The sequence below is a fragment of the Artibeus jamaicensis genome, unplaced genomic scaffold, assembly GCF_021234435.1.
Source record: "Artibeus jamaicensis isolate MK-2021 breed Jamaican fruit bat unplaced genomic scaffold, CSHL_Jam_final scaffold_1689, whole genome shotgun sequence".
In the NCBI taxonomy this organism is placed as follows: domain Eukaryota; kingdom Metazoa; phylum Chordata; class Mammalia; order Chiroptera; family Phyllostomidae; genus Artibeus; species Artibeus jamaicensis.
Window position 1 is genome coordinate 14,776,729 of NW_026522029.1, and position 27,892 is coordinate 14,804,620.

At 62.4% G+C, this 27,892-nt stretch overlaps 1 protein-coding gene across 3 annotated transcripts; it reads right to left on the reverse strand.

The window, feature by feature from the left end:
* Window positions 1-27: 27 nt before the first annotated feature.
* Window positions 28-27,868, reverse strand: GPLD1 (glycosylphosphatidylinositol specific phospholipase D1). Of its 3 annotated transcripts, none has more exons than XM_037152947.2 (26): window positions 27,704-27,867; window positions 27,255-27,337; window positions 24,926-24,981; window positions 21,827-21,905; window positions 20,744-20,841; window positions 20,244-20,354; window positions 19,548-19,596; window positions 18,860-18,914; window positions 16,675-16,782; window positions 16,479-16,506; window positions 16,234-16,373; window positions 14,125-14,196; window positions 12,665-12,785; window positions 10,797-10,936; window positions 9,588-9,774; window positions 7,752-7,862; window positions 6,948-7,022; window positions 6,706-6,862; window positions 6,190-6,331; window positions 5,623-5,728; window positions 5,417-5,510; window positions 3,852-4,028; window positions 3,369-3,529; window positions 2,987-3,013; window positions 2,819-2,869; window positions 28-1,136 (listed from the first exon to the last, which is right to left on the reverse strand). In XM_037152947.2, the coding sequence occupies exons 1-26, from the start codon at window positions 27,727-27,729 to the stop codon at window positions 1,050-1,052; spliced, it is 2,541 nt and encodes an 846-aa protein (XP_037008842.2). In that variant the 5' UTR covers window positions 27,730-27,867; the 3' UTR covers window positions 28-1,049. The 3 variants fall into 3 exon arrangements, with proteins under 3 accessions (XP_037008842.2, XP_037008841.2, XP_037008843.2); XM_037152946.2 differs by having other exon boundaries at window positions 12,665-12,788; XM_037152948.2 differs by lacking the exon at window positions 2,987-3,013 and having other exon boundaries at window positions 12,665-12,788; window positions 27,704-27,868.
* Between the last annotated feature and the right edge of the window lie 24 nt (window positions 27,869-27,892).

Consider the following 27,892-nt stretch of genomic DNA (forward strand, 5'->3'; position numbering starts at 1 on the left):
ATCAGAACTTAGAACTACAGGCGACACTGAAAATTTAGCCCACCTACTGGGACAGACATTGTCCTGTGTTAGCTCTGTCGCGCAGGCTGACCGGAGTACCAGGGACATCGTTTGTGAAGGTGGGTCAGGGGCTAAGTGTGAAGTCCTGTAACTCCCGTGAGAAACTTGCTTCCAGCTACTACTAACCTCCCCACCTGGCGCTTGTTCTCGGGTACGTTCAGGCATCGAGGAAAATTAACCCCCAGTAAAGAACGGGCACATGTGAACACGCCTGTTGATGTGCAGCTGCGTGATGGGGCAGGGCGGCGTCTGCGTCCTGGGTGACAGACCTTCCCCTGCGCTTTCTGCACGGCCACTGGGGACACGCCGGCCCGTCTGCCCGTGCACAGTCACCTGCGCTTTAGTTCCTCCCGGACCCCCGTGTCCCCGAACCGTCCCTTTCTCCCGCCCCACCCCTTCCTGCAGTGTCTCAGGGAGGCTCTTCCTGAAGACGACAGAACCCAGGGCACCAGTTCACATGCCGTGGGGTCTGAAACCTGGGATTGGAGGGTCCCTAAGTTCATCAGGTGTCAGCGCAGCCCCCTCCCCAGAAGCAGGTGACAGTGATGTTTGGTCTCTACACTGGCCCTTCACTACGTGCCCCATGGAGAAGGCAGGCACCCACAGGAAGCCGGGACCAAGCGGCTCGCCACCCTGCTCCCCTTAACTCTCCCCGTTCCCTATGCTCCCCGCTTCCCTTTGACAGGAGGGGTCACCACCTTCAGAGGACACTGTTTGGTGGAGCCGCGTGGAGGTTTCCTAAGGGAGCCAGAGGGACAGCAGGCGGCACACGTCAGCAGGCACGGGCAGCGAGCAGGACAGGTTTAGCCGCAGAGGAAGCGAGGGTGGCAGCCTGTGTCGTCCAGACAGTCCGGCCGTGCGTGTCTGCCCTCCCAGGAGCCTTGCCTCCTCGAGGGGTCCACCGAGGCTCAGGGGATGTGCCCCCTGGTCCACGAGAACGCCCCCCTGGGGACGCCTCGGGGACACGGGCAGGGCCGTGGGGCAGGGCGTCAGTCTGAGCGGAGGCTGTAGACATGCAGGGCCCCGGAGAGCCTGGCGCCCAAGGAGCTCCTTCCAGCAGCCACGACGACTTGGTTCTGTGGAGACACAGCTGGCGTTAGTCCTCAGACTGTCCCCGCAGACAGAAGGGACACGAGGCAGGTGCACCTGCAGCAGGGACCTCACTGCCCTGTCACGCCGGGGCCCAGGGCGGCCCTGCTCCTGTCGCCCTGCCCCCACTGAGGTGTCCGAAGCACTGCTCCAGTGAGGGCCGGGCCCTGGTTCCATCCGGACCCTGGAGGGCGGCAGGGCCACGTCGCACCTGTCCTGGGGGCTCTGACCGCCTCTGCGTCCCCCACCTCGCCCCAAGAGGTAGGGACTGTGGCCGTGTGCACCCTCCTCAGCTGGTGGGAGTCAGCGTGGGTGGATGTGTGGGGGATGTGCACCTGAGTTCTTGATGCTGTCTGATTTTGGGAAATGAGTAAAATTTAAGTGGAAGCCAAGCTTAGGGCATAAAGTAGTCCTAGGACCAGACCAGTTGAGAGTCCTCCCTGTGCAAACAACAATCCATCGCTTGTACTTAATGCTGGATTTTTGTTACTGGGCCGCTCGTTCCTCCCTGGGGTTGAGCCCCGGCCGTGTGCAGAGGTGGCCGCTAGGGGGCGAGCTCAGGGCGGTTCTCAGCCGGGTGCACGCCCGTGAGGGTTGGCAATGGCCTTCCTTTTCTTTCACTTCCCACGGGCAGAATCTCACTCCTCAGCCGCACAGACGCTGGCGCGGCCCCGTGCCCCGTCCTCTCCCCAAACAGGCGCGGGCGCTGGTTCAGTGGGGTCCGACCGGAGCCCTGTGGCCGTCCGTACCCACTAGTGTCAGCATTCAGGGTGCGTGCAGCCTGTGATGCAGCCAAGGGCGTCTGCACAACCGCACAGACACGCCGAACAAGAACGCGCACCACACACCGCCTGTGACGGGGGAAGCAGGAGACAGCGACGGGACACCCACGGGGATGAGGGCCGAGGCGATACCGTAAAACAAACACTGTATCTGGACCAATTCTTCGCCGCAGAGCGTGGAGCTCTGTGTGCGCGTGCGCGCACCTGTGTGGGAGGAGCCACAGAGGGCGGCCAGTGACATGCAGGCGGGTGTGTGTCCCTCTGTCCCCGGGTCACAAAGGACCTCACACCGCAGTGCCAGCCCAGGTGCTCAACAGCACACACCTGAGGCTCAGGGGACAGAGTCTCAGGAGCAGCTGGACGGCCTGGGTCCCAGTGACACCCGTGGACGGCAACACCAAGCCCCCTGCTTTTCAGTCATTCACGCATGCAGTGACCATTTCTGGCTGGTGAGCTGGCCAGAAGGGGGCAGCCGGGGGAGCCGGCCTGCTGCCCAGGGCGCCGCTGCAGGGTCAAGGGGGCTGCTCCTGGAACCACGGCCTGTCTGTGGTGCTAGTGTGTATGCTCTTCTACTTTTCAAGTGAAAAAGAAAATCAGAAATAGGTACAAAAAGGCCCTGGCTGGTGTAGCTCAGTGGACTGAGCACTGGCCTGCGAACCAAAGGGTCACGGGTTCGATTCCCAGTCAGGGCACATGCCTGGGTTGTGGGCCAGGTCTCCTGTAGCAGGCGTGTGAGAGGCAACCACACATTGATGTTTCTCTCCCTCTTTATCCCTCCTTCCCCTCTCTCTAAAAATAAAATCGTTTAAAAAATGCAAACCAAAGGAGCACGTCCCAAGTTCCAGCCCTGGGACAGACACAAGTCAGAAACACAGCTGGGCACCCACCTTGTCCTTCGACCGGACAGTGACCACGGAGCTCCCAAACCTCGAGCTTGCCTGTGGGACAGAGTCTGGGGTTACAGTGGCCCCGGAAAGACACCCGGTACCATCTGATCAGCTCGAACTGAGTCGAGAGGCCGTCGCGCGGTCTCTCCTCCTTCGGGAGGCACTTACTTCCGGGGAGGTGAGCACGTGCCAGGCCTGAAATCGGTGACAAAGGGAGCCCGTCAGCGTCGCCCGGCCCGGGCGGGGCTCCCACGGCCAACCCACACCCTCGCCCTCCGCATCCGTGTTTCTGCAGACGCCTCAACTGTGTGCGTGCCCCCGACTGCAGAAATCCCACTCAGGGGACTTCGGCTCAGAACACAGATGTGCGAAGATGTTCACATGTGAACATTTCATGTAAATGAAATGCCAGTTCATCCCACTGTGACCTGCTTCACCCCGGGTCTGACTGGACCGCACCTGCGGGCCTGCAGCGAGGGCTGCGGATGCCGGGACCTGGTTCCGGCAGAAGTGGGGAGCCCCGTGGTGTCGGTGTGTGTGAGGACGCTACCTTCTCCTCCGGACACGGTGACACCCAGGACCTGCATCTGCCTGTCACGTCGCCAGAGACGGTGTGTTTGCCGTTGTAGATGTAGACGCGGCCGTCCTCTCCCCCGATCAGCCCGGAGGTCACGTCTGCTATCCGCAGGGGAGCCGCCACGATGACGTCATCTGCGAGCGAGACCAGCCGAGGGGGGTCGGGCTGCTCCCTGCCCCCTCCCCATGTCCCTCGGCCCCTCCTGCCCTGCCTCCCATGGGTCATCGCAGGGCGACTCTGCCCGGACAGTCAAGGCTTTGGCTTCCTTCCAGATCAGCAGGTGGCGGCCCTGCCGTCATCTCCTTCGAGAAGGACAACTGCCTCTCGTACACCTGGCGCTGGTCCCACCTGACTCTGCCTCTAGGTCCTTGGGCCACCAGGGGCCAGTGGCGAAGGCAGAGCCTCACCGACCCAGCTGGGGCTCAGGGCCTGGCCCAGGGGGCCTCCCTTTCCTACCTACGCCGTCGCCGTCCAGGTCGCTCAGGTGCAGGGCGCCCCCGAAGCGGGAGAAGCGGCGGTCTCCGCTGAAGGTGCTGAGCAGGGACGGCTGGAAGTCGGGGGTCAGCTCGTACATCCGAGTGGCTCCCCCTTGGTGCAGGGTCATGGTCAGGAAGGCCATCTTGGACACGTCGTCTGAAATGGACCACACGTCAGGGCGCTGCTCACACGTGTGGCAGCAGCACGTAGGGCACTGACGGGTTCCCGCTCCCGCTCTGGGCTTCCGCCCTGAGGGACGCAGGTCCCACGGCAGCAAAGCTGGTCACGCACGGTGGTTAGGCAGGCGCAGCAGCTGGGGCTCCGAGACCCGGCACAGTCAACCCAATGACACCGCCAGGCAGCTGCCCCTCCGCCCCCCTGACCTCCAGGATGCCTGCCGCACCGCCTCCGTTCCCAGGTCCCAAACCGCCCGAGTCCCTGCCCTGACCCCCGGCCCTTTGGGTGGAGTCCGGACTCCAGCCTCGCCCGGGGCCACCGCCCGTCCCACCCACCACACCCAGTGTGGTCTGCCTGGACCCGACCGCCCTGCCAGCCAACCACAGCTCGTCCTGTGGCGTTTGGCTCAGGTGTCCCCTCCTCCGGGAAGCCTGCCTCGTGCCACCGCAGGCTCCCTCGAACAATCCCCCGGTGACAAGACCAGGTCGGCAGCACTGTGCACATCGGGTGTCCCTGGGCCGGCGCCAGGCCAAGTGCATGTTTCCTGAGCACGCGGCTCATTGGACGGTTTCAAACAGAGCTACTCAGATGTCTGCCTACAGACACACTCGTCCGGAACAGGCCTGATGCCACAGACAAGCACCTTCCCAGAAACCAGGGCAGCGGGCGGGTGGCCCTCTTGGTGGCACTGGTGTTGGCACCTGTCGGGGCTGCGGGTGAACGAATGGCTGATTTCACCCTCCCCGACAACCTCCGTTCATTTTACAGCAGCCAATGGGGAACCAGACCTGACGCTGGCAGAGCCAGCAGCCGGTGGGGACGCGGGGACGCGGGCTGCTGTGACACTCAGCACTGGGTGCTTTCACACGAAGCACCGCGCCTGCCCTGGGCGCTGCTGTCACGCGCTGCATGAAGCCCCGCAGGTCCAGCAGGGGTAACCTGAGAGAAACCCTTACTCCCTTCCTGTCACACTTCTGTTAGGGACCTGAGCTCCTGGGTGACCACACAGCAGCAGCTGGAGCGCTCGGTCCCGTCCCCGCCCAGACACAGGGAGGTGGAGGCGGCTTCTCCCTCGGGCTCCGCCTACAGCAGGCACTCCGGGGCCCGTTCTGGGTTCTGATGCGTGAGACTCTGGGGGCCTCCAGCCCCGGCCGGGAGAGGAGACCAGACACACCAGCTGCCCTCCCGTGTGGCTGCAGGAAGGGGTCACCGTCTGTTCTGGGCAGATGGTGACACTACCCCTCAGGGAGGGCAAGTCCCTTCCCCAAGGCCACACAGCTGGGTATTCGTGAGAAAGGAAGCCCAGGTTGGACTGACCAGGTGCACAGCCCGCCCCCTGGAGACCGGCCAGGGGCCTCAGGACCTACCGTGCGTCGGGGCCCCAACCAGCAGCACCGGCTTCCGGGTCCCGTTCATCACCACGTGGCCGCTGGACAAGGAGGTGCCCAGCTTCCCCATCGCCTGGGAGATGGGATGAACCGAAATGCAGCTCAGAGCACGTCCGTGCCCTGGGTGTCCCCGTCCTCAGGAGGAGGTGGGGGGAAGGGCGGGAAAGGGCAGGCAGGCGCCCTACCTTGTCCCCGGAGATGGTAAACCAGCTCCGGCAGCGCGGCGGGAAGTAGCCGTACACCCGTCCGAGGCTCTGCTGCTTGTCGTGCGTGCGAGACAAGAAGCCCAGGCTGGAACGCAGGGCACAGAGTGTCGGTGGGCACGGGGTCAGGAGCTGGTCCCCACACTTGTCCCCACCCGGGCATGGGATGGGGAGGGGCTTGCAGAGGGAGCCCAGTGCCGGGTCCTCAGGCACAGGCCTGCCGTTCTGCCCCCGATGACCGCAGCCCAGGGACACCCAGCCCAGCCTGGTGACCGTATAAGGAGGGGAAGAACCCTGGGGATGGGCTGGGAGGTTGCAGGGAGGAGGCCTCCACAGAAACCAGCTCTGCAGACGCCTCGACCCTGCACTCCCGGCTCCAGGACGGGGGCAGAATCGGTGGCCTTCCCCGCGGCAGCAGCCCCGGCAAGTTTCCGGGGGAATTTGCACCCCTGCCCCAGAGCCTTAGCTTTTCCTCGCGGGGTAAGGACCGCTTAGCCCGTCGCCCTGAACCTCGCCCGGCGGGGGCAGGTGCCACCCGCGCCCACCCACCTGCTGGCGTTCTTCCAGGTGGGGCTCCCCACCACCAGCAGCGTCCTGTTCTCCACGCCGACGCCGTGGAGGGCGAACCCCAGCCAGGCGAAGTCCTCCTCGCCCCGCACCAGCCAGTCGGCCGCCGCCACGGTCAGGTTCGCTGCACGGGGAGGGGGGGCGCTCCTGCGTGGCTGACAGGCTCACGGAGGGGTGTTTGCCAGAAACTCCCGGATGCCCCTCCCGGGCCCCACAGACCACGCGAGAAATTTCTAAAGCTCAATGCCGTGGCAGGAGGGATGCTACTGAGAGGCCCATCTCGGACGCCGAGAGCATCCCGGGTGCCGGGGGTCCCTGCCCTGTCCTAGGGAGATGAAGGTGGGCCTGGACCCACAGGTCGGCCTCTCTGAGTGCTGACTCTGACCACGTCACCCGACAGGACACCCGTGGGGGTGGGGCACCAGGAAATCCAGGTGAAGGGACACGAGGAGGAAAGGAGGCGACTCGGGTGCAGAAGTGCGGGGACCAGACCACTACCTCTGCTGCTGCGGCCGCGGCGGGAGTGGAACGCGGCCACCACGCCCCTCTGCGTCCCTCCGCCCGGCGCGAAGGGGGAGCCGGCCACCAGGTCGGGCTCGCCATCTCCGTTCACGTCGGCGGCCAGCAGCGTCCAGCCCAGGTTGCAGTGTGTGTCCTGAGGGGACACGGAGACCTCGTGCACCTCCCGGAGCAGCTGGGGCGCCTGCACCTGGTGGGGGGTGGGGGCCGGGGGCACATACCTGACAGGAGATGGTGACGTTGGGGGACGGCGAGAGTCCTCCCTCCCGGGAGCCGAAGTAGACGTACACCGCGCCCTGGGCCAGGACAGGCGGGGAGGTCGGCGTGGCCCATGGCAAGAGGCCCGCGGTCAGGCCCCCTGCGACGCCCGCGGGCAGCAGCCCCGGGCTGACACACCACCCTGCCCCCTGCTGCTGGGCGGCCGCGCTTGGTTTTGCATTGAAACCGAGTCTCTGCCCCAAGGCCCCCGGTCCCCACCCTGGAGGAGCGTCTGCCGCTGAGCCCAGGGCCTTGCTCTGTGGGGCAGTGGGGAGACCCTGCCCCCCACTCACAACCCTCTGCCGACCTCACACCTGGGCTCCCACCCGGGTCACATGACTGCACCCCAGCAACACGTGCCCTCCCTCCTGCAGGTTGGGGGATGGCGTGGTTCACGGGTCGGGAGGGAGTGTGAGGAGGGGCCGGGTCTGTGCCAGACAGGACAGCACCCGGAGTCCCCTCTGCCGGGGTGGCCGGAAGCTATGACCGCCTGGAACTCGTCACCTTCGATGCCACTCAACGCACAGGGAAGAGCAACACGCTTGCTGGGTGTGGGACCCTCGAGGTCAACCCCAGGCTGGGGAGGCGGGAACAGGCGCCGCCAGGCACCTGAGGTCACCTCAGGGACCCGAAGGGGGCCCAAGGTCACCCTCCCCAGACGCTGTGTCCGGCCCCCGTCTGCTGTCTGTGGGGGCTCCGTCCAGCACTGGCCGCGCCTGGGGCTTCTCCCATCCCCCACCCACCCCTCCCCCGACCGCGCGCCTTACTTTGTATGTGAGCTGTGCCGAGCCCACGGAGGGGGCGCCCACAGCCAGGTCGGGCACGCCGTCCCTGTTGAAGTCCAGCACGGCCAAGGCCGAGCCAAAGCGACCTGCGGGCTGAAGGGACAGGGTGACCCCCGGGGTTAAGTCGCGGCTCCGACAGCACCACCGAGTCCCCGGGAGGGGACGGCCTGGGCCGCAGTCACCTGTGGCCTCGGGAACAGAACTGCGTGTCCCCAGGAAGCACACCCACAACAGGCAGCTGCTCCAGCCACATCTCCCACACGCAGAGCCAGTGGGCACGGTGGCTCCCACACCAGCGGCACAGCCTGGCCCGTTGCTGCAGTTCCAGAAGTTCTGCTGGGGACACTGTCCTGCACGCTATTCTAAGCACACCACGGGACTAAGGCGTTCTGATCATCCCCACGTCCATGGCTCACAGACGGAAACTCCGTCATTTGGGGACAGTTTTCTTCCAAAGTGGGTTTTCTAGATCTTTCTCCCACTGTCTGGAATTGGCTGAGACGGAAAGTGACTCAGAGGCTGGGGCTGCAGGAGCTGCCGGACGCACGTGCTCCAGAGCCTGCGGGCCACCAGCCGGCCAAGCGCTGCACAGCGCAGGCACCTGGGCCGCGAGCACAGTGGGAACCGATAAACCAGACAGGGTTCTCGGGGCACGGAGCCTGTGGGGTCCGTGGGGACAACAGCTGAGGACACGTCCCCTCCCCACCAACAAGCCCCTGCGGGTTGGTCAGTCATTCCCAGAGAAGTGACCTTGAAACAGGTCAAGGCCTGGGCTCTCCCTCCCAATTTCACAGACAAGGTCATAGAAAAGCTGGGAGCAGGGCCCGAGTACCGGCTCCCAGCCCCACCCACGCTGCCCTCGGCCTCCTCTCGGGTCAACCAGGGCTCCCGGGGGACAGGGCCCGGGGTCCCCTGCCTCGCACAGTGGGGCCGCCCAGCTGAGTGTCCACGGGGCCCAAAGGACCCCAGCTCACGGCGCTGTGACACCGGTGCCAATGTCGCGGAGCACAGGTGGGGCAGTTATTGTGGAACTTCATGTGGCATCAGAAGCTTCCAGAGGGGGTCCCTGTGGGGGTGTGACCTCACCCTCTGGCCAATCAGCTCACTCACTCCCAGCGGACCCAGGGCTCCCTGCTCGGGAGCCTGGACTAGATCGGAAACCGCCACACTTGACACGCTCAGGACCGGGGCCCTGTTTTATTTTGTGTCTCCAGCACTGAAGCCAGAGCAGGAGGTTTTGGCCAGCCTGGGACAGGGGCCTCGATGTGACCCAAACCCAGGTCCCTTCTCCTCCTGGGGCTTGACCCAGGGAGCACGCGGCGCCACCGGAGTCCGTCACCTGTGACGGCCGGCTCTGCCTGCCCAGCTTGTGCCAGTGATGTCCCCGAGGAACGCCTCCGGGCCCCGGCCTTCCCCCACCACTCACACACCTCCGTGCGGGTCACCTGGACGTCCCCCACGCGGTGTCTGCGGTGGGGCCGACCCCCTAAAGCAGTGGGTCCCACACAGAGTCTGGCCCAGCGCCAGCCTCCGTCCCGATCAGCACTGCAATTACGCGAGACGCGAGCCAGGACCCTGCGCTCTCCCGCTTCTCCGAATCCGCTGCCAGAACTCATCCGAAATACAACAGTCACGTGAGGAAGCACAGGTGGCGTCCCACTGCCAGGTCATCACGGCCGCCCTGGCCGCTTGGAGCATCTCCGGGTCGTGTGCGTGTGTGTGTGTGTGTGTGTGTGTGCGTGGACAGCGTCAGACCGAACCTCAGCGGTAGAGTGACACAGTGACATGGTCGCTGGCGGGAAGCGCGAGCCTGCTCACCTGGGAGCCCTCCAGGACCCCGTGGGCCTCCTCGTCCAGGTCCAGGTCGATGGGGGGCAGGCCCAGGTCGCTGCCGTAGACCAGGTACACGCGCCCCACGTGGCCGTGGCCGGGGCGGCTGTAGCCCGGGGCGCCCACCAGCAGGTCGCCGTGCCCGTCCTGGTTGAGGTCGGCCGAGGTCATCACCCTGCAGGGACAAAAAGAGGGCCTGTCACAGTGTCCACGGAGCCCCGGGTGAGAGGGTCTCATCCCCCTGCCTAGCGCCCCTCGCCCATCTGCCGTCCTGCCCGGCCGCTGTGTTTGAGTCTGAGGTTGTCCAGTGTGTGTGAGTCAGCCCTGCTCGCCAAGGAGAAAGCCACCGACCAACCGACCACGATGCCGGACCAGCCCAGGCCTCTGGGCCCCCGCCGGGCACCCTGGCGGGACACCCTGCTGCAGACCCGGGCAGAGCAGACTGGGTCGCCTTCTGGGCAGCTCGGCGCCTGCCAGTCTGTCTGCAGGAGACGAGCTGTGGGAAGTGGTCCTTGACCCCCACCCCAGCTGAGAGCCTGCCCGGAGCTGGGACAGACGCCACTGTCCCACACATGGCCATTTGCAAGCAAGACTCTGTGACCAGTGACGGGAATGTCTCCCTCAGCCTGGAAACTCTGGGAGTCACTCATCTGTCCTAGTTCTCACTGGCCACACGGTGGCGCTGCTGTGCCCTGCACTGGGCGGGGCAGGAGGCCGGGAAGGAGCCGCCGCCCCCAGGGTGGCCGACAGCCCAGCCCAGGCCAGCTGGGGCCTTCTTTTGTAACGTTCTGGAAGGCCACCACTGTCCACAAGGAAGCCAGCCTCCCCTGCCACTCCCGGGGCCCGGGGCAGACACAGGAGGGACCCCAGGAGGAAATGCAGTGTCACTTGGACATGACGCGTGCCATTTAAAGAAGGCATTTCAGAAACTTCAGAGACGATTCTGAACCGGCAGCAAGGTGTCCCCGAGGACCGACGCCTGACACGTTCCCCGGGACCGCGCGCTTCAGGGTGGACGGTCCGGTGAGGTGGTTGAACACAAAGACAGATGCCAAGGAGGTGGTTTTACTGCGGCGCAGACTTAGCCGAGGTGGCGTCTCTGCGGACGGTGAACTGAGTGGACACCGGGTGCTAACGGGCGCCACTCGCTGCGCCGGTCAGATGACACAGTGGTGCGAACACGGGGCTCGTACCTACCAGCCGAGCCTGGCGTAGGGACGCGACAGGAAGTAAGACGCCAGAGGGCTGGACACGTGGTTCCGGGGCCGCTGGGAGCTGCCCGTGAATATCATCCGCAGGTTCCTCTCCAGAGTCCGGTACATGACGGACAGGGAGTCCTGGAACGGAGGCGAGGCCGTCAGGCGAGGGCGTGGCCGGCCCCCAGCCCTCTGCCCCGCCCACCGAACCCCGGCCCCGCTGAGCTCCCCAGGTCCCAGCTCGCTGGGCTCTGGACCCAGGTGCACAGGAAACTCGTTTCCACAGGCGCTAAAGATGATGCTGTCTGCACCTGTCACCAGGAAAGATCGCCCAAGACGGGCGGTGAGGGGTGACAGAGCCTCCCCCACTGACGGGCACCAGTCGTCACCGCCCTGGTGTTGGTGCCGCAGGGAAGCGTTCACCGGGAGTCGACCCCGGCCAACCAAGTCGGGACCGCCAGCAGTGACCGGCAGTAGGTAGGGCAGCAAAACCGTTGTTTACGGACTAACGGTTTCCTAAAAGACGAGTGCATTCCACCTAGGGCTGTAATTGTATTTGCATATATGTACCCTTTCCGTGTGAGAGAATTTGGGGGACAAGCCCCCCAACTTGCAATGCTATGTTGTTCTTAACATGGTCACTGTAGAGACACAGGCACAGACCGATGTGGCCAAGTACTAGATCCCCCCGAGGTCAGGGGGCAGAGCCCCACGCCCACTCAGGGGTGGCCGGACCAACAAGAGCCCCAGCAGCCCCCAGGCAGCTGGCTCAGAGCCAGGACAGCAGTGCAGGGGCGCCAGCCCCACAGGCCGTGACCGCACCTCCGTGTCCCCACGCCAAGCCCTCTGGCAGGTGACCCGTGGTTGGCCTGTCCTCAGCCTGCCGGGCTTGGGCTCCGATTCACCCAGGAAACCGTCACGAGGCTCCTGCCGTGCACTGGGCCTCACAATGGGCCGAGAACACAAGGTCCTCCCCCCCACAGCTTTCCCGTTCGCACTGGAGACGGACGGACAGACTGCAAGTCAAAACCACACCGTGCAGCAGGAGGAGGCCACGGCCCTTGCTGGAGAACTTGGAGGAGCGGACAGCAGAGCCTTAAACAGAGGACGCGGCCCCGGGAGGGGCGGCCGCCGGCTTCTGAGTGGCCGCACAGGCCACACACCATGACATCGGCCCTGTCCCGCTCCCTCACCACTCAGGGCACCTACAGCGTTCTCGGCCATCGGGCGCCGTCCACGGCCCGACACCTCCGTGCCTCCCACCCTCCCTCTCACGGCGCCTTGTGTCCCAGGCAAACGAGGCCACTCAGGTTCTGAGATCCTGGAACTTTCCAGGAGCCACCTCCTGGAAAAGCCACCTCCTCCACGAAGCCTCCTCTGATAGCAGGGATACAATGTTCATCTCAGAGGCCAAGGCCCTCAAACCCCCTCAAATCCCCACTCCCACATGGTTAATTAACTTACCAGCCCCATTAGACTGAAGCTGTTTAAAGGTCAGTCTGTTTCCCTTTCGCTTCTGTCCCCCGGACAGTCTGTCACCTACAGGTGACCTTGGGCATGTCAGGTATGCCAAGAGTCCCTCAGTGAGGGGCGCTGCCTGGGGAGCCTGTGATACTGCTCACACACTGCACACAAGGGACAAAGCAGGACTGGCCCAGGGTCACCCAGGGCTCTGCCCGACTTGCCAAGGGCCCCGGATCAGGATTCACATCTCAGGACGTCCCACAGACCAGATCTGGAGGCCGAGGACCTGCTGGCCTGGCACCCATCCCTGACTGTCTGTGAGTGACCACACAGCCGACAACGCCACAGAAGCGGGGGCCGCAGGAGGCCACGGCCCCTTCTCCGCGAAGAGCGGAGAACGCTTACCGAGGTCCAGGAGTCCACGCTGAAGACCACCCCTCGCTTGGTGTGCTTTATGTTTTTCCTGGTCTCCCTGGTGAGGGATGCAGTCAGATTCCTATGAAAGTCACTTTTCTGCACGTGTGAACTGCTGGGAAGAGATAAAAGCCGAGTGGCTGAGACGGAGACAAGTGACCGAGCCGCAGACTGTGCCCCGGTCGGTCACGGGGCAGAGCCCTGAGAGCTGACGAAACACCGATGCCAAGGAGCAGTGGTGCAGAGACACCTCCTGGGGGCTCCCCAAGACCTTTCGGTAAACACGCGCCCAGAGTTAAAAGTGTGTCTTTACGAAAACCCCTGCCCGCAGCCTCAGCGCTCCAGCGCGCACGGTCTGGCTTCCTCTCAGGTCAGAGGCAGCGAAGGCGTCTCGGGATTTTGCGCACGGACAAGAACTCGGAGGCAGCTGCTGGGGAGGCTGGCGTGGCCGTGCTGATGCACCTTCAACCACGTGCTGGAGCAGCCGTGCAGTGAAGGACATTGTCACGTGTGCGCATTCTAACCCGCCCTCCACCCGACGCCTCGAGGGGCTGGACAGACCCCAGGGAGACTGACGTGAGAGCTGGTGGCAGGAACACTGGGAGGGCCACCGTGAGACCAGGGTCAGACCCTGACAAACGGGAGGCCGTGAGCCCAGCGTGAAGGCACTGGGTTCGGTGGCAGCTGGCCCCAGCAAATCAAACCGCGGGGCCCTAGACTCTCACTCGGGGCCTCTGCTGCAAAGCCCTCTAACGAGCACCCAGCTCCTGTCTCAGCTGAGACACCACTTCTCCAAAAAGCTCCCCTGTGTTTGGGTGAGGACACGCCAGGGCCCATCTCAGAGTGACCGGCTCTGGTCCCGTCACATGGGAGCAGGGCCCTGTCCCGTTCACCATGAGTGCGCCAACCCCTGGACTCCGATTTTTACAGCCGGGGAACCTGCACAGCCTCCGTGCGGCCGCTGGTGCTCTGGGCTGTGCCCTGCGGGGCCACACGGCTCCAGTCACCACCCCTCCCATCTGCTCATCTCCTTCTGACCCCATGGTCCCCCCAGACCTGCAGCAACGTGTCCCCAAGGGCACTGACAGGGTCACGACACCAGCACCTGGGCCTGGCAAGACACCTCCTCCCAGCACACGTGTCGTCCTCCCCGGGAACTGCCTTTCCAGCGTGAAGTCTGGGTCAAGTTCACGAGTGAGGGCAGTTAGGGCGATGGTGAGGACACCACGCAGGCTGGCGGAGCAGCTCACGGACGCCCGTGACCCAACACCCGCCCTCGTGCACACTTCACACACAGTCCCGCCTCCGGCGACCTGCTGAGAGTCGACGGCTGTCAAGGGCGGGCCCGGCATGTGAGCTGCTCTGTCTGTCTGTCTACGGTCACCTTTCCACGTCTGCCGAGCGCCCGCCGGGCCAGCTCCTGTCTCTGTGGCCCGTCCTGGAACACTCACCTGTTCTGGCGAGTCCGGTTCTGCTGGCCGCCGCAGGTGATGAACATCGGGTTCTCCGGCAGGTGGCAGTCCCTGGGGACACAGTGACGCGAGTCAGGCATGTCTGCCTTTTCTCCAGATGGGGGCGGCAGAGCTGAGATCTCAGAATGACACAGTGGCCCTGCCCACGGCCACCCCCATGTCGGCCGACTCAGACTCAGGTGCGGGGACCAGGGCGGGTGGAGGCTGGAGGGAGCGGCCAGTCGGGCACCGGGCTTTGGGACAGCTTCCTGCCCAGGGAGGACTTGTCCCCACTCCCTGTTCCTTTGCCACCAGGAGGCTGACGCCCTAACAGCCAAGCGGGACGTGGCAAGTGCTTCTGGTGTCAGCCGGGGTCTGGCTGAGGCCGCGACCACCGTCAGTTCGCCAGTGCCTCGGGAACCACCTCTTCCTGGTGGCGACAATTTGCTCCGGAAGATAACCTACTCTTAGTGGCTGTCACGTGAAAACATACATTTTCCCCTTCCGTCACAGAGGTCTTTGACAGTCTATGTCTTTGCCTCCTCCTCCACATTTCCCGTGCAGGCCCCTAAGTTCTGAGTGTTTCCTCGTGCATATAAAACGCACGTGATTTATAAAACTTTCTACCTCGACGTATCAGGACGAGGACCCAGAGACAGGAATCTCTTCCTTCTCACTCGCTTTCTCTGGATCAGAGAACCAGGCCCAGTCGCACGTCCCCCGAGCGCTGGGTCGGCCGGCCCGCAGGCCAGCACCGCGGCTGTGTTCCCGCTTCGGGTCGTCAGGCACGGGCTTTACAGAGCCGGCAAACGCAGGTCACTCGCCCTCCCCTGTCCGCCGGGTCCCTCCTCCCGGGGACGCCAGAGCCAACACTCGCGGCCCCGCTGAACCCCGGGGAGAGCGACCCCCCTCCCGCTGCCAACAGCCCCCTGATGGGGAGCTGCTCTCAGGGTCCCACTCACAGAGGAGGACACAGACCTGGGAGGCTCAGCCTCGTGGGGATGATTCGAGGGGCCAGGGGTGGGGGGCAGTTCCCCACTGCGTGTGAGCACCCGAAAACCCAGGGCTCAAGGTCTCGCTCGAGGTGAACGTCACTATTAAAAATGACACTGGCAGTGGGTGTTCATCTCTGCCCAAGGGTGGCTCACTGAGGACGCCCCAGGCTCAGGGCAGGTGAGGCATCGGAGAGGACTGTCTCACATCCACATAGGACACGGTAACGGTCAAGGTCGCTGGACTTCTCCCAGTGAAGGGCAAAGGAGCACCTGTAGGTGCGGCCTCCCAGAGCCACACCCACGCACGCAGCCACTCGGACCTGCGAACCCTGACCCTGCCCGTTCCCGGAACAGCCGCCGGGGGCACCCCTGCCCGCGGACCCTGCTGCCCGCCCGCCCCTCTCCGTCTGCTGCGGACCTCGCCTGCCCCAGCTCCCCGAGGGGCTGCCCTCGCTGCCCCCCGGCCAGCCCTGCTCTGGCAGCAGCGCAGAAGGGGCTGCACACTCCGTGCCAGGTTGGAGACGTGCCCCGAGAGGCCCCTGGCTCCGCCCGACGTTGCGGAGGCTCTGGGAGAGCCCAAGGCCCACTGCAGCAGGAAGCGGGACGACCCTGTTTCCACGGCCTCCTGCCGCCCGAGTCTCTGTTCACGCCCACCCAGGGCATGCTGGGAAGACCAAGGGGCCGGAGGGTGACCGCTGTCCCGTCTGGGCTACGCACCGAATTCCAACAGCGCCCAGACTTTACCATGCGTTCGTCACTTTCCTGTGCTGGGTTGGGTCGGCTGACGGACCCTTTGCAACCCCCGAACCCTGAGAGGCCAGTGGGGCTGCCCGCTGCGGGGAGCTGGCCCTCCAGCCGCAGGCTTCTCCCTGGTGGAGCAGGGGGGACTCAGCGCGGGGTGGACGCCGAGCTGCCTCTGGAGACCAGAGGCTCTGCAACGCCTGCCTCTCAGCCCCTGAAACTGCAGGGACATCCGCAAATCTAACCCCGGGGGGCCTGGCCGAGCTCTGGTTCCTCTGATGGGAACAGGACGGGCACTTTGTGAGACTCTGCTTCCCCTCTCTCAGCAGAGTCCCCGAGACTGGGGACCGGTGGCAGGGCGGGAGCGGCTCACCTGGTCCCGTTCTCCAACATGTAGCTGGTCAGGCGGTAGATGTTGGTGGACCAGAACGCCATGTCATCCAGCCCGCCGAGGAAGTACTCTTGGAATTGTTCCACCAGGAACGGGGACTTGAGGGAGAAAGTGGGGTACAGCTGGGGCAGAGAGGAGGAAAACCAGGACCTAAGTAAGCGAGGCGGGCGCCTCTCCCGGGACGTCTGCGGCCCTTCCCGTGCGGGCTCGGGGACTGAGGCCTTTACCTTGGAGACGGCCAGCATCTCACCGTACCTGCAACACAGCGACAGGGCGACCGTGAGTTGTGGCTCCCACAAAGACCGAGGCAACAACAAGGAAACCCCCCCCCGACACGTGTCCACTGTCGTGTGGCCACCTCGGAGCCGCAAAGTCCATAAACCGAAGCCCACTGTCCGGGCGGAGCCCCCGGACCGCACTCACATCTCCAGGAACTGAAGGTAGGTGCAGTCCACGATGACGTTTCTGCTGATGGCCTCGCGGCCGTAGAGCTTCTGGTAGATGCCCAGGAGGTCTTCCACGGGTACGTACCTGAGGAGGGCAGCGGGAAGGAGGACATGTTGGGCGAGCGGAGAGATGGAACCAGCAGCAGTGACGTCGGTGGCCGGTTACCCCGAGCACTGAGGGCCAGAGCCTCGCCGAGGGCTCCCCACGGGGTCCCACGTGCCCCCCCCAGGCCGGCATCCCCACAGCGCCCCCACCCACAGACAGGAGGCCCACGCGGCGGAGCAAACCCTGGGGTCTTCAACACGTGTCTGCGAAGGTCCGAAGCAGGGCAGTGTAAAAGGGACAAGGGACGTGTGGTTCTGTGACCTGTGATCTCAGAGTCGGGGACACTGGACAGCATTTTCTTTCCATCCAGTTGAATTAGTCTCAAGAATCACCATTGTAAAGACACCCAGAATGGCCGCTCACACCTGCCTTTACCGCGCACGGCGGGAGGCGCCGGAAAGAATTCCCGGTCGGGCGCCGGCGTGGACACGAGGCGCTTCCCCGGAGGGAGGGAGGAGCAGCGGCCGTCACAGACCTGAGCCTCCCGCCTTCATGGCGAAGCCCTGGGACCACACGGGCTAGAAATCACAGCCGGTGAAACCGGGACCTACTGCAGAGCCCACCCACGTCTGGTTCTTGTTTTCACAAGAGCACAGGGACGGTCCTTCCCATGAAAATAGCTCGAAGGCCAGACAAAATAACAAACATTTTTCATGTGAATCACCAAGCTAGGGAGAAAGTGAAAAATTTCCAAAGACCCAAAACAAAGTGAACCTGGAAACTCTGAGAGGAACTCGAGGGGGAGGGCCAGCTCCTGCCCCCTCGAGGTCCTGCCACCGCGGGGACCTGGCAGAGCTCCGGTGGCTGCGTGCCGTGCAGGAGACAGGATGCGGAGACGACCAACGTGGGCGCCCCTGAGTGGGGCGCCTCAAAGCCAGCTCCTCTGCTGCGAGGCCGGAAATAGACCCCACCCACGAACGAGGGCGGCAGAGGACCGCCTCTGCTCCTCTGGGCATGGGAGAGAGGGGCACCGCCCTGGCCTGGGCAGCCCGTGGACTCACGGAAGCCACAGGGCGGAGTGTAGCTTAATGAGGGCCCAGGCCAGGGGGGCGGAGTCAGGCCTCTGCAGACTTGGTTCCACTCCCACTCCAGAGTAGGACCAAAGCAGGACCAGACCCCATGATGCGCCGTTGGAAATGGGCGTCTGACCTCGTGCAGACGGCGCCATGTGTGACATTAGAACCCCCCCACGTTGCTGCTGTCACCTCTTCCCAGGGCCACCAAGGCCAGCTGGCCTCAGGTGCCCTGTGAGTGACTCGCTGGCCCTGGGCCTGCCTCGTTCTGAGGCAGCTGGACCAGGCACAGGCTGGGCACCGGCCATGCCCTGGGCCTCTTCCCGCCCCGGGCTCTGCAGGCACCAACCACTCCCAGGGACCCTCCGCGCCCTGGCGCTGGGGGACAGACCAGGGGCCTCTGAGAGCTTAGCAAACACTGAAGGAAAACAAACACAATGCCGGCGACCAGCAAGGAGCCACCGTAACACCGGACCGGCCAGTGTGCAGGCAGCACACACAGTTAGAGAGAAGGCCGCGGTCGCCTGAGAAAGGCTTGGTTTGCCGGCAGCCCCAAGACTCTGAAGCGTGAATGTTGCTAACGCCACACCTGCAAGCTCGCACACAGCACAGTGACAGGGCTACGAGGAGAACAGCCGCATCACAGGGAGACTTTTTAAGTGACTCTGTCTGAGTCGTGGTTCCATGGGCCCGAGAACAGACAGACCGTCTGGTCTGCAGCTCCCAAGACACAAGACGCATGACGATCTGCTGCTTCAACCGGGGGTGGTGTGTCATTTTAATATTTCTTCTCTATAAATATGGAATCTTTTCTGTTTGCTACAATTCGCAACATTTTTAGCGAATGGAACTACATCTTCCCGGGGCCGCCAAGGCCAGCTGTCCTCGGGTGCCCTGTGAGTGCACTTACACTATTCTAACCTGCAGTTTCGTGTTTCAGGACCTACAAAGCAGAGGACCCCTGAGTTCGCTGTAAATTCTGTTTTCCAGGAGAGAAAGGGTCCAGCCCCCGGCACGCCCCCCAGCGCATGCGCCGCGCTTACCAGTCCCGCGCCAGGTAGTTGAAGTTAAACTCGAACTGGCTCAGCACGTCGCCGCCTGTGGCGAGAAAAACGAGGGCACGGGCGGGTCAGGGACCACAGGCAGCAGCCTCTCCCAACACGAGTCTGCGAGACCCGAGCCCTCAGCTCCCGGCACCGTCACGGGTTTCTGTGATGCTGTTTTAGGGACAAGTGTGTCTTTATGGACATGGATCTTCTAAAATCATCACTAGTGACACATTAAGGGAAAAAATCACCCACATAACCAAAGCTTTTCACTTTAAGAGGGACCACAAGCATTCTTTTAAGTGAACGCCACTCCCCACCTGGTCTGAATATTTGAAGGTAATTTGCTATAGAAAAAAGACTGCATTTGCCAATGTAAGGTTAATGTATCAGTGGTCGCTACCCTCACGAACTTATATGATATAAAAGTAAAGTGTCTCTGAAGTTATGACGGAAGCCAGTAAGACGTGGCTTTTTTTTTTTAAACAAATACCAGAAACACACAACTTTTCAGGACAGCTGCCCGCTGACTGCCTGCAGCACAGGTGAGCTGCCACAGAAGGACCCGTGGGCCTGAGCTGCCGGCCAGGTCGGGCAGGAAGCGCACGTGTGAACACGGCGGCCACTGAGCCCCACCTGGACACCAGCGCCCACGAGAGAGAGTGGCCACTGCGGTAAACCGTACCGAAGTCTCCGGCCGAGTGCGCCTCGGAGTAGGAGCCGTGGAAGTCGATCTGAGGAAGGAAAGGACCGTCTGAGCACAGCTGCGCCCCCAGCAGGCGGACTGCGGGGGCGGCCCAGCGCTCGGCGGAACGTCCAACGTCACGGCTGCGTCTACGGGCGGACGGGACGCCGGCAGCCGGGCGGTACCAGGACACGCCCCGCGCCACCTCCCCTGCGCCCCCAGTCACACTCCCTGCAGAGCGGCATCGGTGAGTGAGCGTGGACTCCCGGAAGCCGAGTCACCGGGGAAGGTCACGATGTCACCTTGGGGATATGGCATTTTCATACAGAAAATTAAAAAGGAAAATGAAACCCCAAACACGCGGAGCTATTACTGTTAAACAGAGCCAAGTAGCCGGTACTTGTATCCTTACTGAGATTCACAGCTTGAAAAAAAACATAAAATTTCTCAAATATCGTTTGTGACTAAAGTGACACACCACATCCGTTGCAGCTTCGAGTGCCCACCAGTTGCTCTGCCTGAGCAGACGAATGTCCCCGGAAGACGGAAACCGAGCAAGCGTGCGGTGGGTAGGAAGTCTCGGTTCCACGTGGTGTGGACGACCTGAAGCTCCGCTTTCCTTGGGAAGGGTCCCTGTGTGACCTCAGGTTGGGGGGCCCTCCCGTGAAGTCACTAGCCTGGGGGACAGGTACTCACGGCTGCCATGGTCCTCAGGAACCCCTGCTCGACGCCCAGGCTGTGCCAGCTGACGTCTGCCACCATGTGAGACGTGACTCCGAGCAGGAAGGCCACCAGCTTCTCCGTGTCCTGCCGCAGAAGCCGACCAGAGTCGGGGGCGCAGGTCATTCCACATTAACCCCATCGGGCGTGTTAAGGAGTGTGAATTCATCTCCATGATCGACACTTAACGAGAAATCAGTGTCTGGTTCCAAAAGCCGAGGGACTTTGTGCCTTGTGTTGGGAGTGCTTTCAGGTCACTTGGTATCAGACCAAAAAACGACCAAGTGCCACACCCTGAACTTTTCAAAGGAGCTGCTTCGAGCGATAATGAGCCACCTGCTGGGCCCACATGCTGTGTTTGGCATTGACCGCGGCCCAGTGGTCAGTGACCCTGGGGGGGAGGGCAGTGTTTACAAATGAGGTCAACGCAGCGGCAGCGGCAGGACTTTAGTTTCTGGGATGAGGGACCTGCCTACCTTCTCCCAGGGACGGGGGTAGTTCTCCCGGATGTAGTGAACGCTCGCGTTGAGGAAGGGGGTCCAGTGGGTGCTCTCAGACACCTCGTGGAAGCGCCCTGCGGGGACAAGCAGCGCTCAGGGGTGTTTAAGGAGACTCCAGTCAGATCCCCACCCCCAACCAAGGCACTGCCTCCCCCCACAGCCCCCTGGAGCCTCGCAGTTTCTTCTGTGGCATCGAAGGACGTCTCCGGAAGGAAGAGCCGGGAAATGGAAGGGACCCTAAGCTGGCTCTCGGCACCTCTCCCGCCCCCCAGGCTGCCACAGAAGTGGCTTCCAACCTGGGCCCTAAAGCTACAGAGATAAACTGTGTGTTTTAAATCCCATGTCCACCAGTCAGCCTCCCTCACAGAGTGGAAGACAGGCTCCCACGTCTTTCGGGCCCTAGAATTTGTCCTGCTTGTTTGGAACGGCCCCGAACACCACGTGAGTGGGCCAGCAGGGCCCGGGGCTGCTCTGTCCCCACAGAAGGGCAGCGAAGACAGCCGGCATCCACTGTCCACCTCCATGTGCCCCCACTCGGGTCCCTCGGCTCCGATGTCTGTACGCTGTCGCTGAAGTGGCAGTGCCTTACCCCACCCTGAGTCACGGGCGTTTCCGAAAATGACTTTCAGGTAGGTCGTAACTAAGAACTGGTTCTGCTGAGAGTTTTCCCAGAGACAGTGCTCACAATTCCTTGTGCAGAACACAGTATGAACCCAGGATCAGCCCGGGCAGACACCCCCCCAGCCCGACACCCCTGCCCTGAGCAGCCAGCGGACTCGCCAAGGCACCTGCTCTCCTGCAGCGGACGCTGGGGCCTCCCACCCACCCAGGGCCGGCAGGGCTGTCCGCCCCATCGAAGCCCCTTGTCCTAGTCGTCATAATTACAGAATTTCGCTCGGCATTGGGGGAACCGGTGAAATGGGAGCATGGAAACAAACTGGGAACGTCTGTGCTGGAGTGGAAGGGGCTTGTCCCGCAGACGAGGCGGCGAGGGGCTGAGTCACGGACCCAGCACTGTGGGCTGCGCAGTCGCCACCCCCCCACCCCCACCCATCTCACCTCTCTCGCAGATGCTGGGGTAGAACGCGTCGGGAAACACGGCTCCAGCCTGGTACGCATCCCGATGTTCAAGCAACAGCTGGGGGCAGAAGCACGGTGGTTAGGGGCACGCTGCACCTTCCTGGCAGGACGGTGGGGGGCGGGGGCGGAAGCTACACCAGAATTCACGTGCGAGCCAGCACAACGCGCCTCCAGCCGCCTCAGCCTCTTTCCTGCTGAACACTCGGGCCCCTCCCCACCAGCCGAGGGCTAGGGCGGGTGGGGGGCCTGGACGCCCTCCTCCCCAGCCCCGTGGAGGTGCGGGCTCCCACTGGAGCAGGTCTGGCTGGGGGGGGCAGACTTGCACCCCTGAGTCCTGCCCCCACGACTGACCCTGGTTGTCAGCCCACAAGGGCATCTTTCCCAGGGCACAGGCGCCGCTGCTGTCCCCCTGGGGTGGTGTCAGGGGAGGCTGCCTGCCCTCTGACCTTAGCAGAGGCCAAGTGCCACTCCTCCTAGCCTGGGGACGGCGGGGGGGACCCTGACCTCCACCCCAGTCGGCAGCTAGTGGACGTGTCCCCGGCCCTTCCCTTGCTGACTCGTATCAGAAGCAGCAACTGAATCGGGATCTGAATGGGACCCCGAGTCTCAGAGCCCAACACCCAGGTTCCGATCACAGTGGGCACTGGGAGAGGCTCAAAGGGACGAGCAGCCAGTGTGCAGGAGCCCCCGTGGGCCGCCCGGTGCCCCCGTGGCCCAGCGAGCACTGCCCAGCACGCTCCACAGACCAAAGCGCGCCTCGGCCAGGAAGTGGGAGCTCTGAGGATGGACCGAACAGAAGTTCCCAACAAAATGCAGCAGCTGAAATGAAAATTACCACCAGACATGGCACACGGTGACCTGGCGGCCTCCCAATGTCACGTCACCTCCACGTCTGACCACACTCCTACCAAAACACCTGCGGCAGGGTCGGACCCCCACGTGCCACCAGACGGAGCCAAGCTCAGGCCTAGAGAGGCGCTGGACTGCTCCTTCCTGAAATGTCAAGGTCACTGAAGATGGGGCTGGAGGAGCCGTTTCAGGTTGGAGGAGTTCAGAGGGTACAGACCAGGAAGCACAACAGGGGACCCAGGCCCGGGAGCCCTGGATGGATGTCCCGAGACCACCAGGATGTCCTCGTCTTTGAGCCTCACGCGGTGGCATGTCAAAGGCCACTCTGGACCACAGTGGCTCTGGGAGGGTCACTGTGCAGCGAGAGGACACAACAGTGACCGGGACGAGCGGTCAGCAACTCCGGGAAACTGGACAAAGGGCTTATGAGAACTACCTGTCTATTTCAACCATCGGTTTTAAATTACCTCAAAAAAATTACATAGGGAATGGGTCGAATCAATTATGGCACATTTTGGGTAATAGGGAAATAGGTAATTGTTGAAAACTACTCTGAGGATCTTTATTGACGTGGAAAGACATCTCTAATACAGTGAATGAAAAAGATAAGTCAGTTACAAAACAGTGTGCAGAGTGTAATATGTAAGTGCTAATAAATGCAGAAAAGTGCCTAAAAATAGGTAAAGCAAAACGTTGACATTGGTTCCCTGAGAATTCCCCCTCACCCCAAGTTATCAGTTTTGTAATCAGTCACAACCTGTTTTTGGGGCGGGGCGGGCGGAGCAGGCGGGGGCCAAACCAGCCGGGTAGGCAGGGCTGCGGCTTCCTGGCCAACAAACACACCGCATTCCACGGCTTCCCCGGGGAGGGAGCAACTCCGGCTACAGCGACCACAGCGGAGGTCTGCTCGGTCCTTACGGTCCCTGCCACACTGGCCTCCCAGCTTTACGCACCCTTCCTGAGCCAGTCTGGTTAGCATAAGTCGAGGACTCTAAAGAGCAGGCACCTGTGGATGTTGTGACGCAAGAAAACCCCAGAATCAAGCAAACTCAGACCTGGGATGTGCAGAGCTGGCTGAGAGCCGCCGGCCTGTGGGGACCATTGTGCAGCTGGCCAGCCCCCTCCGGGCCACCCCCCTGTGGCATCTCCCAGACTGGACCATCGAGCCAGAGGTCACCAAAGGGCAGCTTCAGAGGGAGAAAATCCTCAAGGGTTCCCACATATGGAGATTAAAAAATAATTCACCCACCTTTGGAAAGGGCTTGGGTGATGATATTATAAAAGGCAGAGTTGCCCTGAACTGTCCCCGTGAATCAGAAGGGGGTGGGTGAGTTGGCACTGGGGCAGGGGGCAGGGCCCGGCAGTCCCCCTGCGGCAAGTCAGTGAGGCACAGGGAATCCCCCCACCCCAGAAAACCGCTCGGCACCGGCAGGACCGAGAGCCCGGGCTGTGAATCCAGTGGACTCTGGCTCCTCCCCTCTCCTGCCTAGTCTCTGTCGGCGTCAGAGCCGATGACAATTGAAAGTAAATGCTGCCTTTTTCTGGGGGGCAGTGACACTGCTGAGCGGGGACCTCAGAACTAACAGCTGGAAGCGGCTTCGGCCATTGCGCCTCCCCATGTCCACGCTGGGCCAGCACGACCGGCGGGTGACCCCGTGACCCCACTCTGCCCGCAGAGGGAGTGAGCGTTAACCTCCTTCATCAAACACGAGGGCTTCGGAATTGTCCTTGTCCCAAAGCATCGCTGGGCCATAGAAGTCGAAGAGTGGGTATGGCCAGATGGTCTAATTGGAGGAGGGCAGAAGGTGAGCCCAGATAATCGGCCCCGGACGGGCGGGAGGGACCAGAAGGCGCACCTGCCGGGACACCCCGCCGTCAACGCCTCTCTCTGCAGTGACACAATCGTCGTGTAACACACAGGCGAGAGTGGGGAACGCATGACCGAGCTCCGGTGGCCTCTCTTTGTAAATGCAAAAAGATGCGCCATTCTTAGAATTTCTCTCCCAAGTGTTTGTCCAAACTAGGATACCCAGCATTAAATTATTTCGATGATATTATTTCGACGATATCATCAGAAAGGGTTCAAGTGCACCTGCAGGGGACATGCACCTTTAGCCCCAAAGTACTTATGGTTTACAAAGAAATAGAAATGTCTTTAAAAAGTGTGGTTTCGGGCCGGTTGGGACTCTGACAGACAACGAAGGCCCCGGGAAGGAGACCCAACGGTACCTCTCTGTAGTCGACGGGCCCGTCCTGGAGGTGGAGCAAGTCCAGGGCTCTGTGGCCTGAGAAAGAAACACAGATCCGCCGAGTTCAACCGTCGGCCAAACAGGGCTCCCCAGACATCGTTTTAAAAGGAACGCATGTGGTTTTATGGCTGTAACTGTCGCAGAAGGGGGAAATGGAGATTAGTTCGTGCACACCTGGCCTCAGCCACAACTGTCACAGACTCACACGTTTACACAATGTAACCTGTAACCCATGAACCAGGCCCACCTTTGGTGCCGCAGCAGGGCTGCGCTGACCGGCGGAAGAAGCTCAGGGCGCGGAGGCCCCACCGCCACGGGACCACGGGACCACGGGACCACCAGGGCTCAGCAGCCCCACCGGAGGGCGAGGACCCCCAAGTGGGAAACACCACGGGGGGGGCCCAAACTGCAGCCTGGGCCTGTGATCCTCTAGCATCTTCTCGTCCCCGGAAGCCGTCAGAGGACAGAGCAGGGCCCCGCCCCACCCACACACCCTCGTGCTCTTGGCACCACCCCACCCGATGGGGAGCGTCCGTGTGCAGGGCCAGTCGAAGGTGGCACCTCGTTTCTGTGTCCAGTTTTGTAGCCTGACAGTCGCCACCACCCAAAGCCCAGATGCCTCGGCACCGTGGGCATGGCCCATGTCCACAGGCCTGCGGGTGGGCTGACTCAAACCCCCGGGGGAGGGCGGTTCTGTTAGCTAACTGGCAGGAATGCCGGCCAGCCGCTCGGGCGCTGGAGAAGATGTGAACAGAGATATTTATAAAACTATCTAACTTGGTAAATAAGAAGTTTTAACCTGGCTGGCGTAGCTCAGTGGATTGAGCTCAGGCTGCAAATCAAAGGGTCGCAGGTTTGATTCCAGGTCAGGGCACATGCCTGGGTTACAGGCCAGGTCCCCAGTAGGGGGCGTGTGAGAGGCAACCACACATTGATGTTTCTCTCTCTTTCTCCTTCCCTTCCCCTCTAAAAAATAAAATCTTAAATAAAATTAAAATTAAAAGAAGCAGCTTTTATATTGAGAAAATAAAAACTTTATGTTTTTGTCTTTTAAAAAAGTTTTAGTTTCCTTTTATATGAAAATCTTCAAAATTGTGCATTAGAAGTTGCTCTCAATTACGTTCACACAAACACATTTATAGATAGCGGATCTGTTAACCTATTTTGTTTTTAGTAGATATCAGTCTATTAGGACCTTTGTTCAGCTACTGATGAAAGGCGGGCAATGATCTGATTTTGCTGAAATTTCAGCTTCCATCTGTCATGCTAACTTCTAAGCGCAGACAATTTAAAGACTTGAGAGCCCCAGTTCACACTGGTCCCCCTCCGGGGCACCTGCACCGTGTCAGGAATCCCCACTGCCCTTGTCTGGGGGAGAGGAGTCGAGGGGCCGGGTGCCACACAGGCCACAGCAGGGCGGGGGCTGAGCACAGTGCGGTTTCTCTCCTCCGCCATCACCCATGAGCGTCTCACGGAGAGAAAATGGGACCGGCCGTCAGGGCTGGCAGCTCCGGGGTCTGTCCCCTCTCACCTGTGAAATGAGGGGCTGGACGCGTGGCCCTTTGAAGCCACAGGGCCCTGCGCCCCCGCAGTGCTGGCCTGCTCGAGCCGGGGTCTACGTAGCACTGATGGACTCAGTTTTGTTCCTGTTCTGGGTCCGCCCAGCACCTCCCAGAGGCGGCGCAGCTACAGAACGGGGCTGTTTTTACCTGCGGGACTCAGGCCCCTCTGAAGTTAACGTGGGAACTGCTGCGGAGGTGACCGCACCCCATGACCTTACCAGTGACTCCCCTTCCTTGTTGGTGGAGACGCTCGGCTGGTCCTTGTCACGTGAGAACCGCCTCTCGGCATCCCGGTCACCCACTTCCAGGTACCCCTGCCCCCGTCCCGGACGCCTGTTGTCACCCCGGCACCTCGAATGCCAGGGGCCACGCAGACGCCCTTGTTTCCTTGCTCTCCCGAAGCCGGCCACCTTGAAAGCCCCCTGGCCCAGGGGACCCGCTCCTGTGGCTGCACGTGGCCATCCCCACGTACCCGGGAAACATTAGATTCCTCACTGCCCTCGTCCACCCCTCACCGCCCCTTCCCCTCCATGGCTCCGCTTCACACGCCTCTGGTGACCTGGCTGGTCACTCTTCCCCACCCGCAGAAGCCCCAAGGCCCTCCCTCCGCTGAGCCCACCCTGACCGTCCGCAGTCCTGGCCGCCTCCTCTCTGCTCCCACTGGCCAGCAGCGCAAGCAGGACGGACTTCTCAGCCTCCCTGACAGATGCGGTGTCCTGAAGGCCGTGGCGGGTCACCGGCACTCACCGATTTCTATGTGTGTCGAAATGCCGCATGGCGAGCTGCCAGGGCAGAGAGCGCCCAACATGACGAGCAGGCCCGGCCAGAACCTGCAAGCAGACGGGACGTTCTCACTCACCGCTCCCTGGTGCTGGGACGGCCCAGTGGGCGGCCACACACAGAATGGGACCGGGGCCCAGACCCTCCAGCCTCCCTGTGGGTGCGACGTCGACAGGAAGCCCACCCTCGCCTCTAAGCAACATCGCCCGCTGGTACAGCCACGGGGGCCGCAAACAGGCTGCACCTGGGAGAGGAAAGGGTCGGCCCCGGACGCCAAGTGCCTCCAGGTGGGGCTCGGCCGACCCGGCCCAGGCTCCCTCTGATTTCTAACGCAAAGCTGCCTTCTGAAGAGTCTTCGCTTTCTAAAAAGCCAGTGTCACTGTCTGCAGTGAGAGGCACTGGACTGGCCGCCTCACCTTGCAGGGGCAGATGGCCCGTGCATCCCGTCCCCGCCTGTCTCGGCTGCCCGCTCTTGGCTCTGCGGCTACCCGGTGCTGCGCCTCCCGTGCGGGCCAGCTGTTCTGACGATCACCTGGGGTGGCTCTCGCTCCGTGTGTGGCAACAGATACCGACACTGGGTGGTTGCACAAGAGCAGCCACTCCTG

Coding starts and splice junctions, on each gene's coding strand:
- GPLD1 (XM_037152946.2), bottom strand. CDS start 27,729: ATGCACGGGCCATCTGCCCCTGCAAG. Junction 20,842..21,826: donor CCCCAGCATCTGCGAGAGAG/GTGAGATGGGTG, acceptor TTGTCCCCGCAG/GGCGCTTCCACGAGGTGTCT. Junction 14,197..16,233: donor ATGTTGGAGAACGGGACCAG/GTGAGCCGCTCC, acceptor CTGTGTCCCCAG/GGACTGCCACCTGCCGGAGA.